The 21,465-nt window shown below is 32.5% G+C and overlaps 3 protein-coding genes across 5 annotated transcripts in view; 2 read left to right on the top strand and 1 right to left on the bottom strand.

Annotated features, from left to right (window-relative positions):
* Positions 1-11,525, top strand: part of LOC128182878 (phenylalanine-4-hydroxylase-like) — a 43,025-nt gene extending 31,500 nt beyond the window's left edge. The window contains exons 4-13 of one of the 2 annotated variants that reach the window (XM_052851644.1): positions 5,134-5,222; positions 6,496-6,563; positions 7,295-7,345; positions 7,470-7,615; positions 8,393-8,528; positions 9,985-10,111; positions 10,215-10,310; positions 10,438-10,571; positions 10,661-10,718; positions 11,439-11,525. In XM_052851644.1, coding sequence (XP_052707604.1) covers positions 5,134-5,222; positions 6,496-6,563; positions 7,295-7,345; positions 7,470-7,615; positions 8,393-8,528; positions 9,985-10,111; positions 10,215-10,310; positions 10,438-10,571; positions 10,661-10,718; positions 11,439-11,456 — 923 coding nt within the window. In that variant the 3' untranslated portion in view covers positions 11,457-11,525. Of the gene's footprint in view, positions 1-5,133; positions 5,223-6,495; positions 6,564-7,294; positions 7,346-7,469; positions 7,616-8,392; positions 8,529-9,984; positions 10,112-10,214; positions 10,311-10,437; positions 10,572-10,660 lie in introns of both variants that reach the window. The other variant, XM_052851643.1, reaches the window with a different exon arrangement.
* Positions 11,526-13,816: 2,291 nt separating this feature from the next.
* Positions 13,817-16,258, top strand: LOC128184772 (uncharacterized). Of its 2 annotated transcripts, XM_052854361.1 has the most exons (5): positions 13,817-13,976; positions 14,792-15,004; positions 15,097-15,348; positions 15,446-15,501; positions 15,632-16,258. In XM_052854361.1, exons 1-5 carry the CDS (start codon positions 13,965-13,967, stop codon positions 15,837-15,839), a joined length of 741 nt encoding a protein of 246 aa, XP_052710321.1. In that variant the 5' UTR covers positions 13,817-13,964; the 3' UTR covers positions 15,840-16,258. The 2 variants fall into 2 exon arrangements, with proteins under 2 accessions (XP_052710321.1, XP_052710320.1); XM_052854360.1 differs by having other exon boundaries at positions 13,817-15,004.
* A 189-nt stretch (positions 16,259-16,447) lies between these two features.
* Positions 16,448-21,137, bottom strand: LOC128184869 (uncharacterized). The gene is made up of 10 exons (XM_052854502.1): positions 20,965-21,137; positions 19,772-19,867; positions 19,543-19,629; positions 18,959-19,250; positions 18,505-18,787; positions 18,013-18,249; positions 17,791-17,867; positions 17,559-17,663; positions 16,907-17,071; positions 16,448-16,586 (listed from the first exon to the last, which is right to left on the bottom strand). The coding sequence occupies exons 1-9, from the start codon at positions 21,066-21,068 to the stop codon at positions 16,955-16,957; spliced, it is 1,398 nt and encodes a 465-aa protein (XP_052710462.1). The 5' UTR covers positions 21,069-21,137; the 3' UTR covers positions 16,448-16,586; positions 16,907-16,954.
* Between the last annotated feature and the right edge of the window lie 328 nt (positions 21,138-21,465).

Below are 21,465 nucleotides of genomic sequence, written 5' to 3'. Positions count from 1 at the left end.
CGACGTGCTAGGAGTTTTTACTGAGCGTCCACTGCATGCTCTGCGCGCTGACTGCGTGCACAAGACATTCTTTACTTCTTTGTAGTTTAATATTAATTTGTACAATTGTATGGGTAACAAACAAGAATTTACAACTAGTAAATAAATGATAAAAAATTGTTTTGATTTTATGAAAAGGTACATTGTAATTGAAACATAACTACTTTTAACCAGTTTGTGAAGGACTAGGACAGAACTCTTACTAGTCAGGTCTGCAAAAAAGATCCGTTGTTAGTTGTTAGAAAACAGAGAAAATGTGTGAAAACATCAGAACCAAATGGTATGAATTCCATCTACGTCCATTGATAGGTCTTGGAATATTAGCAAATGCTACTTTTTACATAGTCATCTACATCCAGTTTGATAATTATTACATCACTTGCTATTGTACAACAGCTATTGTTCGATTTTTCGTGGTCCTGATGACAACGCACTAGAAACACCGTGGGTGCGCGGTATAAACACAGAAGAAACGTCACGAGAGCGCGATAAACGAAGCAACAGCTCTTTGGGGTCGCTGTGTATACGCAGTCAAATGAAAAACAACTTGTTCAAACGCTGTGGATGCGCAGTGAGAGCACGATAGAGACGCAGTGAGATCCCGAAGGACTCCGTGAGGTCTCCGTGCAAGCGCAATAGACTTATCACTGTGTCTACACTGCGGTTATCTTCGTTTATTGAGTGCGCCGAAAGAGCTTTCGTGGCGCTGTGGGAGAATTTACGGCAAACTCACTACGCCTCTACGCAGAGCCACGGTTTGTACTTTGTGCATATTCAAAGTGCGCGCCGTTGCCTGCCGTTCTAAAATGTTCAAGGCGATCCCACCGCGACGGACGAAGATGCCGTTGCGTTGTTACGGCGCTATAGGAGACTCTATTGCGTTTACTTTGACGTTTTTCATTATTTAAGGACTCAGCGGGATCGCCTCGAGGACGCAGTTCCGGTGTGACTGGGGTTTAACGTTATTCATCTATATAAGACAATTGTTTTCTCCATTCTTATGTTATTAGGGATTTAAAGGTCATATGAAACGATTTTTTACACTATGATTTTCTTTCATAAATATAAAGCTTTGTATAAACAAATGTTAAAATACTTGAAGTAAGATTTTTTGGCCTTTGCATTACTGAGAAATAACCGTGAAAACTGAGCACCTGAAAAAATTCTTCCCCGCTTATCGTTCTTCATTTTGGGGATTTATGACGTCACACAGAACCACAGATGTAAACAATGCATCAAAACTAGTGTAATTTTACAGTAGTTTATCGATTTGATTTAAGTAATTTTTGCATATATAAACGTGTCTTTCTTTTCAAATGAGATCATTTGAATGCGTAGTAGAGATTACTTCGTTTTAATTGGTCGTTAATGAATAAATCTAATATCAGTTTCTCCCCAGAGTAATATTATGATGAAGATCCCGTACTGCAGTGAAAATTTAACGAAAGAAATGCCCCAACATTAACAGCTGATTAATGAATTATCCTAATCCTTTTGAAATAGAAACATAATTTTCTTCTTCGATACGTATAATGATTGGGCTACATTTAAACGGAATTAAAGCATTTAATTCATTTGATATATTTTGTCACATAAAAAAGTAAAAGGCAGGCCAATGAAAATGTTTGAGGCATTGTTTACATAGTTTGTATTTAAGAGCTGTTGTAAAATGCCGCAATATTATTCTTAAATGTTATTTTAAAATAATATAAATTTATGACTTATTGATATATACATGTAGCAATATCTTTAGAAAATACCTTGTGTACACGTGTATTAACGTTTTATTGAATTAGATTGCGGAAATATGACATTTAAGGATTTAGAAATGTATCGGTAAAAAAAATCGGTTGTTTGATGAAAATTGTTGTGAAAGAATGTGAAGATAATCAACAGATTTTATTAAGAACAAGCATCAATAATAATAAAAGACGAGAGAAAAAATTACGGAAGAAAGTGAGATAGAAGGGATCTGTGAGTAAACACCGCACATGTAACGTTATACGTTGTAAAATCAAAACACCGCACATACATGTACACGTTTCAAAATCAAAACATTTGAAGAAATTTCTTTTAGAATTAAAATGATTAAATGGTAACATGTTTGTGAATTTGAAGGCGAAACAAACAATTTAATCGTGAAGCGAATTAGGCACCACGAGGCCTATAAGTTGTTTAGAAAAAAAAAATTAAATGAATTGCATAAACGTGCAAATGGGAAAAAACGATCAGTTATTTTTTAATTTGACAATTTCATTAAAAAGATTGTAATAAAACATATATACATGCATACATTAAAATTATATTATACTTGCATGTAGATCTATGAAGAAAATCATTCATTTTCCGTCCAGTCTCTGAATAGGTACACGCTATCAAATATAAACGCACACGATTTCATATCTTGAGAGAAAAAATACTGCCGTGGTTGATTATGGTATAATTATACACGTTTTTATATAAAATAGTATTTTTTTTTCCTTTTAAAATAGTGCAAAATGACATGGATATTTGTATTCACAACAAAGCTTTTTAAGGCCATTGGGTCTTACTGACGTCATAAGCAAGGGAGATACGCCGCGTAAGTCAATGTTCCTTTTCCCGATTAAGTGATTTTGACCAGGACCAGAATTCCGAAACTTTGATTTTCAAATATTTCAAAAAAGAGAAAAAGAATTGAAAAAGCAGTATTGAACAAAAGATGTTCAAAATAATGTAGTTAGTAAATTGCAACCATATTTTTATTAACCGGTCCCTTAAAGAAATTATAGGGTCGGCCCCTGAAATTATGTTTTTCAGATATTTCGAGAACGGTACATTGTTTCTAAACTCTTGTTTTTGGCAATTTGATTTTGGACCAGTCCCTTAAGTATGGAACCTATGAGGATCGAAAATCATCTCCAAATATCTTAAAAACGATTGCGATTTTATAGTTTGAGCTAACTTGAGCTAAAATCGCATTTTTGTTTATTTAAGAAATTGAAATGGAACTATCTTATTAGAGGCATTTCCTTTTAAAACATTGTCGCTTTCTTATTATCTCTGTCAACGAAGCGCTATCACTCGCCTTGATTTTAATTACCAACAGCTTACTGCGTTGTGCCAGCATTTTTTTAAAATAAGAAACATAAACTAAAGAACGTCGATGATGGAAATTGCAGTTCAACAATCGTACGGAAAAAAATATGATATAATATTTGACACTACATGTTTGTAATTTGTTTTGACTTTTCTTTTAAAAGAAGTTGCTTTTTTCAAACAACTGTCTATAGTCGGCTTTTATTTGGAATTAAATAATACGGGACAATGAAGTCAAAATTAGCTACTTACTTTGCAGTCTATAAGGTAGACTTTGGTTATCATATAATTATAATAAATCATAATAATAAGCATTATAATGTAAAAGGTAAGACATTTTTTATGGATAGTTGATAAGGTGCAGCTCCGTTGGACACATTACGACACAACACATTGTTTGGGGAACTAGAATGGTCATTTTAAAAGCTAATAAATGACAACAATTATGCAAAAAATCACGTAAAACAGTCATGAATGCTAAATACAAATACCACAGTACCATGTGGCTTATGCTAGTAAAACATCATATAGATGTTGCCACACTCTTTAAAAAAGTACAAATTTAAAAAATCATGAACACAGTATTGTGACTAGAAATGACCTGAAATGATAAATTGGCATGCTGCACGGTGCGTTAAGGATAATCCTTTCATATTCATGCATTACATACAGGAAAAAAGCGAAACCTTTTAAGATGTACATATCAGATATGCATGATTTGTCATAAATGGGTCGATTAGCTGTTCTTCTTAACTGGTTTGAAAACAGTTTCTTTTCATGTATTGACCTAAAAACAAGCTGTGCATGAATTTGCTTACATTTTGAAAGGAAAATGCGATTACCATAGGTTAAAACAAACGGTTACAGCGTATAAGTGTCAGAAGTATTGCAAAGGTAATAAAAACACATTTTTAGATGTAACATATGTACTCGTTTTGAAAGAACATTTCTGTGCAGTACATATTGAAGTACATATATATGAAAATATATTTTTTATTTCATTCTAGTATATTATATTAATTATTCACATTGTAAAGTTACTGAAAATGATATCAGACTCAAAAAATCATTAGCTCACCTATATATTATTGAGATGTCTCGGAGAAGGACACGAGTAGTCTATAGTTTGTTTCTGTTGGTATTATTGAAATCAAAAAAAGATTTCATTAAATCACACAATGTATACTGGATTCAAAAAGCAAGAGTAATGAGCATGAAAACCTCTTTTATATCATTTACAACCGAATAGACTTCAATTTCTTGTAAACACAGTATTTATAACGTGTACTACATTTCTGTACCAACTTTGCAGTCAAGGGGGAGAGTATTTAAATAATCATCTCCCTCAAAACTGTTATGGAATATATATAAACAAGTTTCTTGAAAATCAATGCTTCTGATGACATTTTATCAAATTTATCGATTTTTTTTATCGGGAAATAAGTCTTGTCTGCGGTGTTTGTTCTTCATTTATGATTTGTGCTTAAGTCCAAACACTGTTTTACTCCCATTTCATATAGTAACTGCATATGAGAGTTGATTAAAATCAAATAAAAAGAATCAAAACTTGAATATATATGGTTGGTCATGAATATTAACAATTCAATTGTATTCATTGAATTCATTTTCTTAACCAATGAAATGCCCTCAATCGGGCTATAATAAGTTGTTTATATTTGTAAAGCAAAAAAATACACAATGTTCATCAAACGCATTCACAATATTGATTGAATGGTGATTAACTTAGTAAAACCACCAAAAATGAGCCTTGGACCCCCCTCCCTCCCATTACCGACATTAGACAACTGTTCTGGATCCGTACATATATGTTACGTTTCCATCGTCAACACAAACAGTAATTTAAAAAAAAAAAAAAAGGGTTAATCGTTATTTGATACAGCATTTTTATGTGATGAAACCAACTAACCTTTGTTATATTTACAACCATTTGTTAAAAAAATGCGAAATGAAAAATAAATCAGAAAAATGTTTGTTATGATGTCTTTTTACGAACAGTTCCGTGGTTTCCGATACATACTAGTGATCTAGACAAAGTTGTCCCAAAAACCTTCAGCTGTGACAAAGAATTGGATGCAGATCATCCGGTGAGTTATAGTTTATAAAAATGACTACATTGATATTCGTATATATAGAAAAAATGGGTTTCAATATCTTACATACATGTATCAACATTTATGCAAAGTTGTGTCTAATTACGTTTAATACAGTTTACAGATTTGATGAAACACATAATAAACGTCATAGTAAAACTCGTCATTTTAACCTTTGAGTACCTTGTGTGCATTACAGTGTTATAAATGCCGTAGCTTTCAACACACTATATTTACATTCTACTGTGTTTTTCCTATAACATTATGTGATCTCTAAATGTCTCTAAATGCAACAACTAATCACTGGGTACTGAAAGGTTAAAATAACGAGTTTTATAATGACGTCACAAATGTTGAACACTGTAAACTGCAACGTCACAATCTTGCATTCATATTAACTTACCCTTAGGATAAGATAGGAATTTTAAGGTATAAATCACATTTGCAGACGAGACAAGAAGTTAAAAAATGTAAATATAAGCATTAAATCATGATTTTTTTCAAGTATACAGTCTCATTACTGCAGCGATGTGTGCATAAAAATGTGTATGCAACTGCTGCAGTTATGAGACTTTATACTTCAAAAATCTTGATTCAACGCTATATTAAAGCAAAAAAATATGTGGAATGTAAATATATTAATTAAAAGAATACAATTGTGTACACTTTTTGTGACGTCTATTTTTGGCGTCATAATAACGACGGCATTGCTTGTTATCATTGTTACAATTTAAACTGTTTTCAGAACTATAATTAAAGGTAGATACTTTTAAAAGAACCCCATTTAAAATAAGCTTTCAACCTTTCATGGGTTATCCTGGTATCATATTCATTATGTCTTTAAAATGCAACGTTTTTCAAATTATTATCCCTGAGTATTATGTTCAATAGGCATGTTTATATGTACAATAACATGATACCAAATAAGTCTATCCTCCAAATCGAAAACTACTAAAGCGAGTTAACGTGGCATCGATGAACTTCAAGTTCCGTGCTACAAAAAATGAATGAAAATTTGGACTAGGTTTTTCTATCCTGTTTCTCAAGTAAACACACACAAAAAAAGAGATAAAAAATGGATTTGATAGTCAATATAATTTTGCATTGTTTTCTGCTAGTTCAACTCTCATAATATTCTCTAAGATAATCAAAAGACATGCGGTACAATAAATAAATATCAAAAATGCTCAGACAAAAGCTTTGAATACTTTGGACGTTTTGAACATGGGCCTTATTTAATTATGACTTATATGACTTATTTTGTTAGGGTTTCAAAGATGATGATTACAAAAGAAGAAGGGCGGAAGTTGCTGCCATGTCACGCAATTACAAACAGTAAGCTTTTTTTTTTTGTAAATGAATATTTTAAAAAAAAGGTTTACAGACAATAAAGCTTCATAACTCTGCTAACTTTTTTTTTTATTTCTGTTTTTTTTTCCATTCTTATGTTTTACTTTATACAGCAGTTTGACGCAATGCAGTGAGATTAACATTTCAATATTTACTAAATCTGCACAATTCAGACTTCATTAAGTGTAATAGTAAGGTTCATAAAGACCATCTAAAAAAATCATAAAACTCGTTTAAACATTATTGATAGTTTTACATTCACTATAGTAAACGGCTACTTCGATGTTTTAATATTGAATCATTTATAATTTTATTAATGTAATTGTTGTTTTAGTTAGAAAATCAATACGTAATCATTAAAATTAAACTAAAATATGTAAATGTTGCAAACTTTCTTTCATACTGTAAGGAGCTACATGTAACACAATTAAATTATCAAAGTTGAAACACAACTATTCTTATAGAAAAAAGCCAAAACCCAGAATCACTTCACACTAATAATAAAGCCGACAATGGAAAAAAATATTACTCCTGATGACGTCATGCGACAATCAAGAGATCCATTTGTGTCGTGTTATATAAACTAGATATAAATCATTAATTGCATCTATTAAAAAAAAATTAATATTTTGAAAATTGTAGTTTACTGTTTTGATGGTTAATAATCGTTATATGTCAAAAATTCTTATTTTGCACTTTTGTTTGTTTTGTTATAGTGACCAGGAAATCCCAAGGGTGGATTATACAGACAAGGAAATCAACACATGGTAATGTTATACTTTTCTTTTCAAAGGGCAAACGTGGTCAATACGGTGAATTATTAGATGTTTTATTTAAGTTTACATTATCAGTTTTTGGTTGAATTTAATAACAATCACATGCTGTATTTAGGCGAACCGTTTACAGTGCACTCGTCAAATTGTATCCTGATTATGCCTGTGAAAGATTTAACATCAACTTCGAACTGCTCCAAACCAAATGTGGTTACAGCCCCGACAACATTCCACAACTAGAGGACGTTTCGAAGTTTTTACAGAGTAAATTTATTCATATTTGTGTACAATTCCCATAAAGTTCCCATAAAAACCCATACAGGGTACAGTTTCTTGTTATCATTTTCTAGACGTTTTTGTCGCATAATGTCACTGTATTACTTTCAACACGTCGTGGCACATGCCAATATGTTTTATTATACTTTCATGTTAAATACTGAAATCTGATTGGTTTAGACGCAGTCAATAATCCGATCTATAACCCTAAGCAGTAGCAACGCACTTGGCAATGGGTAACACAATGAATTGTTACATGCGCATAAATCATGCGCCACGTCATTTCTATTCAAAAGCAGTGAAAATTTCTCTAAAATTAAGATTCAGTATAATAAAATAAATAGTGGCTCTTTGCGAGGATAACAGTTGAAATGACACCGCTTCGCGTCGGTTGACAATGGTTTTCTCGGGGTGTCAATTTCAATTGTTACCCTCCCAAACATGCACTATTTATATAGTAATAACTGATACTTATAATGTTGTCAAATTTGTGCTCAAATAAAATGACAAAATCGTCATTTGAGCGATGCAACATAACTTGATACTTTTTATATCTAAAAAGTTAAACCGAAAATTCATTTTATACATGTACACCCAAGGAAAAAAATCTTAAAAGTCTCTTAATGATGATGTTAGTAGCATAATAATAATACGAAGAAATAAAGAAATTTTTTTTTTTTAAAATGGTTTAGTATGCAGGATGATGTTCTCTATATATCATACCTGCATTGAAGCTATGTTGACTTTTACACTGCCTATTTATAGATCGCACTGGATTCAGATTACGTCCTGCGCCAGGTTTAATTTCTCCTCGTGACTTCCTAGCAGCACTAGCTTTCCGCACGTTCTATTCTACACAGTACATACGTCATTATTCCAGACCAGAGTACACACCGGAACCGTGAGTTTGAAACACATACAAACACATATCTTTTTTTTATTAAAAGAAACAGTTTATATCTTTATACACTATTTTATTTTTCATTGATAATTTGTTTTTCTATCGAGTAACACTATTAATGACATGGTTTGTAGTTGACCTAATAGGAAATAATGCGCGGTCAGTAAATTCCACGTAGGACGAGAATAGAGGAAGACCCATATTTTAATAACCCTGAATAAACCTTATAAGGTCAACTTCAAACCATGTGACGAGTATGCTTTACCGATTGCGTTTGTATTATTGACAACAAGTAAAAGAAACAACATAATTTACATTCTACTGTGTTTTTCAAATAAACTATGTTTTATCTTTAAATGGATCTATATGCAACAGCCAACGCAATGCGTGTAAAAGTAGTTTCCAAACATTGTTTCTATGATTAAAAAAAAAATCCATATACGTTTTTAGAACATCATGGTTTACAATGATTCAACAATGAGGTTGATTCTTGTAAGAGCACAATTTCAAGAGTTATTTTTCATATATTACTGTGAAATCATTAACACTCTTTATTGCTTAATTATGGTGGTATTTATGGGTATTTCTCTCACGTGAGTTAACTTCCTCTACGAAAACAGATTGTGTTTTTAAAATGTGTTTAAAATTAAAAATCGGCACATTTACGAAATAACCTCCCAATAAATATGCAAAAATCCCACAATCCACGAAAATTGGTCCCACGCAATCAAATGATTTAACAGTACATATATCATTTATTTAGATAACAGCTGTTCTTGTTTTTACTTATCTACTCCCTCTGTGAACTGCATTTAATACATTTTTTTTAAAACAAAATAATTGATTTGATCAAAACAGTGATGTAAATAAAGACATACACGATTTATTTTGACATTTTTGTGTCAATACATGTAACTTCCGTAAAATGAGCAGACAAATCGTCATAATGCGCGTTTTTTCATTTGTATGTTTATCTGACAGTAGTTTTTATCACGACAAGGTCAAAACTTAATTTCTTAGTGAGATGAAAATCAAGCGATTTAACAATTTTAATGTTACAAGTTTCAAACTGGGTAATATTAGTATATGTATGACGTCATTATGCCCACGGAGAGGTGTATTTCTTAATGCCTGTATATGAAATACACACTGCACATGGCTCCACATTGGTTAACAAATGGTTTCTTTAAAATTGGTTCTATATTCATTCGTCTCAAAATGATTATATTGTTGCATATGAAAAAATGTTATTAGTTTAATGCTGAATTTCCCCCCAACTTTTTGCACTGTACTATAAAAAGCTCTGCCATCTTAACACAGCATGTAAACGTTACAGTAGACTTTATGGTTTTTGCATTATATATATATATATATATATATACATATATATATATATATATATATATATATATATATATATATATATATATATATATATACTAATAATTAATTTCAGTGATGTTTGTCACGAGTTATTGGGTCACGTACCTCTTTTTGCTGACGAAGAATTTGCTCAGTTTGCCCAAGAAATAGGACTAGCGAGCCTTGGAGCCCCTCTTGAATACATCAAAGTTTTGTCTAGGGTATTGTACAAAAATATATGTTTAAACAAACACAAACGACACAAAATATAAAGAAATATGCCAATGAATATCAAGGAAGGAAATTGAATTTTTTTCATTCTAGTTATATTGGTTCACTGTTGAAGTTGGTCTGTGGAAAGAAGCAGGGGAAACAAAAGTATACGGAGCCGCACTGTTGTCTTCAGCTGAAGAATTGGAGGTGAAACAGTATCGGATTTTATATTTTTAATTCTTATTTTAGTGTGTTGTCCTTTTGTATTTCATTTCTCCGAACTTTAATGTCCAAGGATGATTTTTAATGTAAGAAATATTATGTTTTTTTGTAGTTTTGTCTAAGAAATGCTGAAAAGATAAAAACTCTCGACCCTGCAGAGGCGTGTAAAGAAAAAATTCAACCCTCAAAAATCCAGCCCTATTATTTTGTGGCAGAAAGTTTTGAAACCGTAAAGGAGATAATAAGGTTTAACATACTAATTAATGAAATCAAAAATTAAAAATATATATACATTTACAATTTTTGATGTAGTTATCGGTTATTTTCAATTACAGAGAGTTTGCAACAACCAATCCCCGTCCTTTCGATGTTAAATCAACCCAGAGTGTAGAGGTACAATGTATATCAAATTAAGACCTATGATTAAATATTCAACCTCACACACGCTATTTAAGAACACTTTCATGTCTATTTGTTTATCGATTTTCGAAAAAGTAAACGTTAAAGCGTGTGGTATGTTTTCACAGGACCATTTATATAACCTTTTATGAAATTTGATCTTTAGTATATGCTTGCCAGGATGTTTGGTATGTTTACCGTATTACATTAAAAAACTATCAGAGGAAGCTTTACCATTCAGTTAACTGAAAGGTAAATAAAATGTCTGGAAAGCAGGGCTATGTCATTCCTTCGCCTCTTAGTCATATTTCAGTCATCTTTCAGCTCATTGAATCGCAAAGCTTTATCCTGAAATAACAATGATGTATATGATGACATGAGAACAAAATTCTTTAAATATTTATGAATGAATGAAAACAGAAGCGGCAAGTTGAAAAGTGAATGCCAAGTAGTAGGAAGTATCTTAACAAGCTCTCAGAATCAAATAATAATTAAGTCCATAAAATTATAGTCGAAAAAACAACGAAGGGTAATGGTAATTTGACTCGAACTAACAAGTTTGTGTATACTTATTGGATATAGTTTCTGTATTATTAAGATGTCTTATGAATATAGTAGATATGTCTCTACATAGTTATCTATTTTCTATCATAACCGTTAGCAGCTAATGTGTTTCAGTGTTAGTTTCAAGCCGTTCTACTATGTTTATTACAGGTTATTTATCAAAGATAATCGAAGATACTTTGTCAAGATAAAGAACAATTTATTTCTAGAGGAAATAATGATGACATGAAAAGTCAATCAATTTCTGTTTGTTTGTTTGCTTGTTTAAACAATTATAATTACCGTGCGATTTAAAGAACTAAATTGTGTTGAAATTGGTGTATCATGGGTTAAAGCATACAAGTATCATACACCATTTATTTACATCTGTATTTGTTAGTGAATCGTAAATCTTATAATGTACAAAGTCATTTGTTAAGGTCAAACATGACATATACTTTTATAAATATTCCTATGAACGTTGAAAAAGTACTAAAATTGTACTTGTTTACAACCTGGAGACGAATGTTAAAATCAAGAAAGCGCAAGTGAATAGAAACTTGGAACTGTGCATTTGTTATAGTTATTTATTTATTTTTTATTATTTATACTGTGTGATGTCACTTTTAACTCATTTAGAATTTTACAAAATATATGTATTCTTTAAAATTAGGTTTGTTTAAATGCATTATTTCACAAGATGATACTTGTGAGTCCATTCTTTTTCGGGAATGGTGTGGTTGTCCCGAACGTTTTGCATTTTGTAAATATTGGGATTTTTTTGCAACGTATCAACGCATTTAACAGCTAATAACAATTGTTCTTTATAGGAACCTAATAATGTTTTAATATAATTCCCAAACCACAACTAAATGCATTTAGTCATTAAACAGTAAACTATATTAAAAGTTGACGATTTATATATTAGTACATTAATGCAATATCAACATGCACTAATGCCACTACAATTCATTAACAGATGAAACAATAAATTACATGTTTTTATAAATCATTTTATTTTTTAAAATAAAAATAAATAAGTCTGGCATTTTGTAACTACATTTTGCCCGTTAATTTATAACAACCAAAAGATCGCAATATTTGAAATTACTGCATGTATCACATCTTTGGTAAAAAAAAAAAAAAAAAAAAGGTGCTGTCATTAAAATAAAAAAATGTTAACGTATAATAATTTTAGATACAAATCTAAGAATGTGTATGAAACACATTGCAAGAATTACATTGAAATTATATAGACAATAAACATTTCACAAACCAAACCAAAAACACATACACAGCAAAATAGGTTTGCATTGACAGGACTTAGTCCTATTTACTATGATGACAATAGTTACGGATACGACGATGAAGATGGCAATAATAGGAAAGACGATAACCTTGAAATAAAAAAACGACAAAACAAAAACATTCATTTATCTCCTAGCTTAAGATCGTTCAGCAATTGACGTAAGCTTTACATCATTTCATTGCGCAAAGGACTATGTACATGTATGATAGCAATCTCTTCTGGCTTAAAATTTAAATATTATTAATACTTGAACTAGTTTACTTTATTATTGTGTTGTTGTTGTTGGTGGTGGTGTTGATTAATCTCCTTTAATTACGTTTTTGTACAGATATTCGAATAAAAAATGCAATTTACAACAATTGTCATTACTGTATTTGCCTCTGTTTTTTTTAACCACCATCACATCACCAGCCCCGATTAGTTAAGAAACATGGTTTGTGTGTATCTCTCTCTCTCTCTCTCTCTCCCTCTCTCTCTCTCTCTCTCTCTCTCTCTCTCTCTCTCTCTATATATATATATATATATGCATGCAGACCTCACATGCTTTTTCTGAGGTCGTTTAGTGTGTTTAGAAAGTCTGAGACACGTGAAGCGACGACATTCGTGGTAATTTGTCCGCAAAATGTTTGTATCTTAAAAAATCTTCAAAGAATCTGTAAAAAAACTAATACTTATAACTAGGCACGATCTCGTTGCGAGCAACGAAGAGGTTTTCCGTCCGTTTTTTTTTTTTGAATATGAAATGGCCTTGCTCTTGCTCTTCGTCAATGAAACATATCTGGAAATGGAGGCGGGATCTAAAATGGAAAAAAAATATCTACCCCTTTGATGTTCCTTATTTGAGGGATTAGCTTGTTTTCCTACATTTCAGTTAAAAGGTATTTTTGTATACCGCTTAGAAGTGTTTAGAAATTGGTTAACGTTCTTCAGTTATCTGGGAAAGATCGTTTTGAGATCTGGTCAGAAAACTCCTTTTAGGGTCCAGATAACAAACAATATATGGTTGGGGATTGTTAATCACATTATTTTAAGCATCTTTTAATTTTGCTTTTCAGAATTTTCCTCCATTTCGAGATTTTGAGAATCAAAATTTCGGACTTCTAACCCCTAAAAATCCTTATTACGCAACGAAGGATTGAACAATTGCCATGTATAAATAAATTAAAGGGATAGTAGCTACGATTTTGATATATTTTTCATACTGCTGAAAGTAACTAAAAACCAATTTATATACATCAAATACTCAAACAATGCATCACTGTGTTTATTAAAAGCCTCCTAATCATTAATTAATTGATCAAATTCGTCCGAACTCACCGTATTAATTATGCATCGGAAGTTTTCCGACGTCTACCGAAGCTGATTTTCACATACCCGGATGCAGCGTAATGGATGACGAGGTAAGCACATGACAATGATTTTATGTGAAAATAAAATTATTTATATTCAGTGGAAGGTGTATTGCAAGCCTATTCATTCTTTAAAGTATTATTTCATCCATTTCTATTAATAAACCGTAAAAATTAGTGAAATTTGTTTCCTTTCGATGTTGTGTACGTAGAAACATGAATGGGGTACCCCAAGGGGTATTATTACTTTTATTTCAATTACGTTATATAATATAAATCATCATCATAAATTGTGATCGTTTCATACTTACAAACTATATTATTATATACGGAAAAATAGGTTATGAAAATTTGATTAGCATCAGAATCGAGGTGTAGTGTCTCCATATCACCAGTTCACAACTGACGTTTTGACGTAATGTTTGTTATCACAGACTCCTGATTTTATTTTATTTTTATTTACCAACAAATCGCTCAATAAAACCAAAGATCGAAAAATTCTACCCCTTCTATTGATAAAGTATGATGAAAAAATCCTACTCCTAGTACTTTATATATACATTTATAAAGGGGTTGGATTTTTTGGGCCATATTGAATCACTTTTTATAAACAAAATTCATGTGCCTGTGTTATATGTTATAGAATTTACATATCAATAATAAATAAAAGATTTTACTCCTTATAAATATGCAATTCCATTTGACAATATTTTGAACATTTAAAAAAACATATTCTATATAAGAGGATAAGCTACGTACATATGTATATTAGGCTTACTTGTATATTATGATTACCTCCACCCTAGTGCCCTCCACTTACCATCCCATAGACAAATTTATACATACTCTAAATGCAACTTATACAGGTTTCAAGAAGTTCTATGTCTGATAGAGAGTCTTCCTCTAGCCCCGAGAGACCAAGCAGGGGCAGAGCCAGAGGGAGAGCCAGGGCTAGAGGTAGAGCAAGAGGGCAGGGTCCAGCTCGGAGACGGGGTGCTAGAGCTAGAGGAATATGCAGGGGGCCAAACAGACACGAGACGCTCAGACAGCGTGTAATAGACCGAAATCTTCAACTAAGGGTATACTATGATATCTTGTAACACTCTTCATTTTCTTGTATGTGTCGTATTTTCTTGTATAATTGATTTCGTATTTTCATTAAAATATTTAGAATCGTGTTGCCGAGATGACGGAGGATGCATTGAGAGAATTAGTGATGAGCGTCTGTGAGAGAGACCCATCACTAATTCTCGACATCGTCGATCGGGCATCTCAAGCTGAAGCCGCTCAAGGTGGATATCATCCACTGCCCGGAAGCAATTCCCCCAATTGGTGTGTGTGCAGCAAGTGTCGGGAGATGCCCACCGAGGAGGAGAGGGTGTGCTGCAGGCAAACACCTTCCAACTGCCTCTCTACTTTGCCAGTAAGTAGTTCTATATGACGCACATATAACTAATTTTAATATTAAAACATTTAATAGAATTGTATTATAATATTAATGTAAATACCTATAATTTCAGGACTTTGACCTGATAGTTCTAGACCCATTAGTTTTGATGGTAGCTCGTCGGTACAGGTAAGGAAGTTTTTTTAAAATATTATTCTAGATCAATTTGTATTGTTTACTCCCATGACTTTAATTTTTAATGTTGTGTTCGCCTTATCACTGAAATGCCATTTCAATTTATTTTCATCTCTTTAAACAGACAGGATGTCCTTGCTGCTGGTGAGGACGACGACTTTAACCGGAGCAATCGCCACGCAGGATACCAGCAGTTTATCCTCTGGCAGCATGGGCATTTGGGGGCAGGAAACCGCCGTGTCATTCCAAGCTGCTGCAAGTGGAGGATAAGAGATACTTATCCTGACAGTTTTGGACAATATAGGGGATTTGTGGGTGGCCGTCTGGGATAATATACATGTATATTAATAAACAGCACTAATGTTCAAATTTCAAGTTTCTTTTATGTTGAGCAAACACCTACATGTATATCATAAAAACTGTTCACATGGAACACATATCTAATTTAATTCAAAATTACATGCAAATGTAAAAGCAGAAAAATTGCTAGATCTCAAGATGTTATTCTTTGAAAAAACTACATGTACACTTTATGTAAACGTGCATCTAGATAAAAAAATAAAGCACACTCATGAAATGGGAAAGTTCCACTTAAAATCACCTTCCCTTATGAAGAGCTTTGTGATCAAGAAGTATAGAAAACCTCTTAAAAATCCAATGATAAATAACATGACTATCAATTGAATATCAATTTAAGTACATGAAAGCACGCCTCATAGCTAATCATAGACATGTAAAATGTATGTCTATCATAAAGATAGCAGGAACAGAGTAGTCCACAATGAGTTCATTCTACCCAGTAATCAATAGTTTTGTCCATGTCAACACTTGTTCTTAATCGTGATCGCTGTTCATGAACAATCTGTTGAGTAGGTGGTGGGGGGATTGGTGCAAGGTGAGATGAAACTCTCCTGGGGTCATCCTGCTCTAGAACCATCTTCTGGTTCATACCAATGGCATCATCCAGGCGTTTAAGGATAATCTTCCGCATCATCTCAGGCACATATGAATACTGTTTTGGTTCTTTACATGTTGTGACTGACCATCTACTACTTTTCTTCTGAAAAACTCTCTGGTACCTTAAATAAGAGAGAATATTACTTAATGAATTTCTATTCAATACAATAAACAAATGATCCACTATGCAAAGCATACCTCCTCATTACATGAAATGGTTTTTAAATGCATTGTATTATACAAGCACATGAAGTTTCCTCTCCATTTTAAGTAAAATTTCCTTGAACAATGCAAGTTAAGTCAAGAGAACCCGTTCTTTAATTTGTTTGCCTACAAGTTTTTGTATTCTAAGTTCAAAGTAGTACTATGTTCCTTGCACTATGAGATAAAATGTCATCAAAATAAACATTTCCTTGCTTAAGTTGACAAAACTTGTTATAACCTGATAGATCCATCTTTGTTTGTCATAACTTCTCTATCAATGTGACCATTATGATCCAATGCAGCCAAGAGATTTCGACATCGGTAAGCAGGTGGCGTGTATGAATGTCGCTTCGATGCGTACATCAAAATGAGGTTCTGGAAGTTTTCCAACTCTGCTGTACTTCTGAAGTAATAAAAGATTTTCAATTGTAAAAAATAATATTTTCTAAAATAAAACATGGTTGAAACTAGGGTTAGCATCATAAAAACTCCTCAATAATTGTTCTAGAATAACTTTAGAATGTATATCTATACAAAAATATATTTTTATTTGTGATACTGTTAGAAATACTTTAAACTAAGAATTGACAAATGATATGAACCTGCAGTTCAGATAATATGGGATGTTGTTCAATAATCTTTTGTCAAGAACAATACTCCTTAAGGAAACATGAGCTGGCGAATCTTTTTCTAGCCATCCCTTCTCTCTAGCAGATGTCAATGGACCATGTTCACACTTATTACTGGAACTGAATGGCAATATCCAACTGTGTACATTTACTACATGATGTAATACACCAATCCACATCCCCTGAAAAAAATTTACCATCTTAATTTGTCTTCTAACTTTAAATTACTAGAAAAGGGTTTTTATGAAATTTTTAACTTACAACAAAGTCTTCTTTTGTAGTACAAGTTTGTGCTGTATACCAGTAATGGTTAACCACATCTTTGGTCCAGTCCAGCAAACCTTTATTCTTCTTTTCTTGACCTGCCTTAGTAAACATGAAAGCATCGCAATGTCAATGAAATTGCTATAACTAATTCATGCAAAGTTCTTCACTGTAGTCTTCAGTGTTACGAATGGAACAAGCACATGCCAACACAGTATATCATGCTTACCTTGATGATTTTTTTCCCCAAATTCTTGGTCCCATGCCAAACATCAAATAAATGCTTGATGTCTGGATAGTTTTTCTCTATTAAAAAATATCAGATTTCATTTATCATTGAAATTTTTAGTATGTAAAAACATGAAAAATATTCACCTGGCTATGTAACAAATACAAAGGTACATGTATATTACATGTACTAACAAAAAAACTTATTACAGTTTATACGCACTCATTAGTGATGAAATCTGCACATGTGCATCAGTCACAACTTCTATAATTTTCATCCCCTTCTCTATAAGAAACCCAAGTCCCTTTATAAAGCACGCCTTTTCCAAGTTTGTACTTTTCTTTTCTGTAAACCTTTTGTCTAAGGTGATGATGCATAGGATCTTTTTGGTAGTATACTCCATGAAGGTATAAGAGCAATACTGCGCGGAATGTCCCGGACTGTCCATTCTTCCATCCCCTTCAATTTTAAGAAAACATTATTGTTTAAGTTAGAACTACATCAATGTCTAATGTTATACCCTTACAGGTATTATATTTAGTTCTAACCAACAAAAGTCCAATAAAACAAATGTTGCAATCAACCAGCTAACAATCCAACACAAAAATTGTTGGACTGTTGCATCTTCACTATCCAATATTTGTCCAATCTCAATCTTGTCAGGACAGAAATACTGATAGTTTACAAATGCATAGAAGCAATATTTGTATTTACCAAGAACAACCAAATCAACTCCTCTGAACTCCTCCAGTACTGCATTTTGGTGGTTTATCCAGTGTTCATCGACAGATGGGACAACATACTGGCGCTGCATTTTATAGAAGGTGCTTTTGCTAAGAATAGGAAGATGTAAAAATTTAGCAAACATCGATATCTTTTGGAAATTACTTCCTGAGAGGACAGTGCTTGCAGTCAGCATCAAGTCCCCAATGTGTACACCTCTATTCAAGATTGGCTGGGAGCACCATCTATAAAGCGTGTGACCATCTGGACAAATCTGATAAACAAAAATAGACAACTGTATTAAGTAAATAGCAAATACAAATGGGGATAATGAGATACAATATTTTATACACAAATACTAATCATGAAATCTTATATATCTCAGGACAAGAAGTGATGACTAAAAAATGATGTGCAATTTTATATTTATGAATAAACACATTACCCATTTCAGGTAAAGGGCTGATGCAACAACTTCTTTCTTTATTTCTACTCCTAGTCCACAGCCTTTATGCGAACAAGTTTTCTGTATGTTTGCTGTAGCTAAACTCAGCAGCTGGTTGTAATATATCAAGAAAGGTTGATCATTCATAAAGCCTTGTATCTCTTCATTGGTTTTGATGCGATGACAACCAGGACTTTGACTAAAATCAACTTCTGTAGTCTCGATTTCCTCATCACTTATGCATTCGTCATCCTCATCATCATCAGTAGCAGCAGTGGTGTCAAGTCCTTCTCTATCTGATAAGAAAATGCATTGTTTTGAAATATAATTTGTATCTACAATTATTATATTTTACAAAACTATTTTGGCCCCTTATTGACCCTTCAACTCCCCCCCCCCCCCCCCCCCCCACCTTGCCAATCACCTGTAAGCAGAGAAATCTTAGTTTACATCTCTTCACTACTTATAAACACCAGACCCTTATATAGCTAAATTGAAAATGAGAGTAATTTATTTTCTTTTTTGGCTACAAACTTTATGGGATTGTATCACCCACATATGGAGTAAAAATTCATATTATGTACCTTAGAGTGATGTTAAAACTTGGTTCATAATCATCATCCTCTACATCATCATCTGTCATTTCCACCTCAGTCACATCAATGGTCAAACTATATGGGAATAAAACCAAATTACTAAAAATGTATTATTTTTATATGCATAGGCATTATAAAATATAGTTCTTTGAATTTCTGATATCAGATTAATTTATTATTTACTGTGTAAAAAAAAAACAAAAACAATATGACTAACTCAAAAGGGTTTATGAAACTGTTTGACTCCTTCACAATGGGACATCGACAGCTTTTTTTCATTTCTTCTATTCCAGACATGTATACATCTGACTTACTGAAATATAGAAGGCATTCTTTTTTAATTACCACACAGCATAAAAAAGTCTGAATTCACAGTGACTTTTAAGGATTTCTCTGCTTGGTCAGTTGAAAAAACTATTATTTCCTATGTCGTTTGTAATGCGAGAAATGATTGGTTAACAAGCTAGGTGTAAATTTCCGAGCACCTGCTGAAGCCGCGGGTGTAAATAAAATGTGACGTCACAATGCAATTCTTGCTTTAATCAAGTGCACCTATTATAGATCTTTGTGCAAAATAATGTAACATGCAATGATGTAAATGAATAAATAATTTGTCAAAATACCTAATATATCTTAACATTCTATTGGTAAGAATAAATGATTTTCAGCACAATTTCAATTAATATTAATTGATTTCCAAGTTGCAAAGCACTAGTAAAACTATATATAATTTCAAAATTTGTATAACAGGTTATTCAGGTCCAATCAAGGGTGTACGGGGATTTACCCTTGGGTTGTATTCCATACACCCTTCGTCCTGCGAACACAAGCCAGGGTATATCCCCGTCCATTCTTGATAAGACCTGGATAACTTATAGTATCAGTGTGTACTTTGACAAACGATACTGGCATATGACCAATTCTCACCAGGGACCAATCCGCCTTGCACATGCATTTTTACATCATTATTAACAGTCATAAAATTATATACAAAAATGAAGAAAAAATGCGCTTGCAAGAATTTGTGCACTGTATTATTATTTAGTATTCATTTCTTTTGCTCTTTATATTAATTTTTTTAGGGGTGGGTGGGGGTGGATCATGGATAAATAATGGTTCAATTGGAAAAACTTATATTTGAGAGGGAAAAGGACTGAAATCCTTACCCAGACTCTAGCTATCTGGCTGCAGAAATATTATATTACTTAGTTGATGCATTTATGGAATATCTGTAGTGAAAATGTTTTATATATATATCGTCTGTTGTCTTCCACATAATGTAAGGCAAGACATCAGGTATTTTTACTATGTATGTTTTGTAGTTTCTCTGCTACACAACATATCAATGAGACATTGCATATCAAAATGTTTACATAAAAACTTTGAGAAATTTGCAGAATAAATATATACTCAGTTATTTCCGCCTCTGAAGAAGTAATTCTTGACACATCACACTTGTATGGAAAAGACGATGGTCCTGGGGTAGAGGTAATAGGTGCACCCGCTGGACTCATGGGCTCGACTGTAGATCCTTTGGGAGAACCGAAGCAGTCTTTTCTATACAGGTCATACCTATATAATAAACATAAAGCATAAGTAGTGTGCAATATAAATCGATGACAAAACAACTGCGATATCGTTTTTCAAAGTCCAATTCAATTCTATCATTACAATGTTTTTTCGGTATGACATCTACCCCTTGGGGTACCCCAAAACTAACATTATCGATAGAGATGCTTCGGAAAGGAATTAAGACATCATAGATTGCATGCATGTTTTTCTCTGCCTAGATTAAAATTTGTTAATGAAATAATCTGTATAATATCGTGAATTATCACACTTTACTCAAAATTTAATACTCACTTGTCCAGTAAAACTTTCGCGACATATGCATGGCTCTCGAGCTTCAGA

Source organism: Crassostrea angulata, chromosome 5 (assembly GCF_025612915.1).
Source record: "Crassostrea angulata isolate pt1a10 chromosome 5, ASM2561291v2, whole genome shotgun sequence".
Classification (NCBI taxonomy): Eukaryota; Metazoa; Mollusca; class Bivalvia; order Ostreida; family Ostreidae; genus Magallana; species Magallana angulata.
The sequence above is the reverse complement of the archived record's forward strand: the minus strand, read 5'-3'. Positions and strand labels throughout refer to the sequence as shown.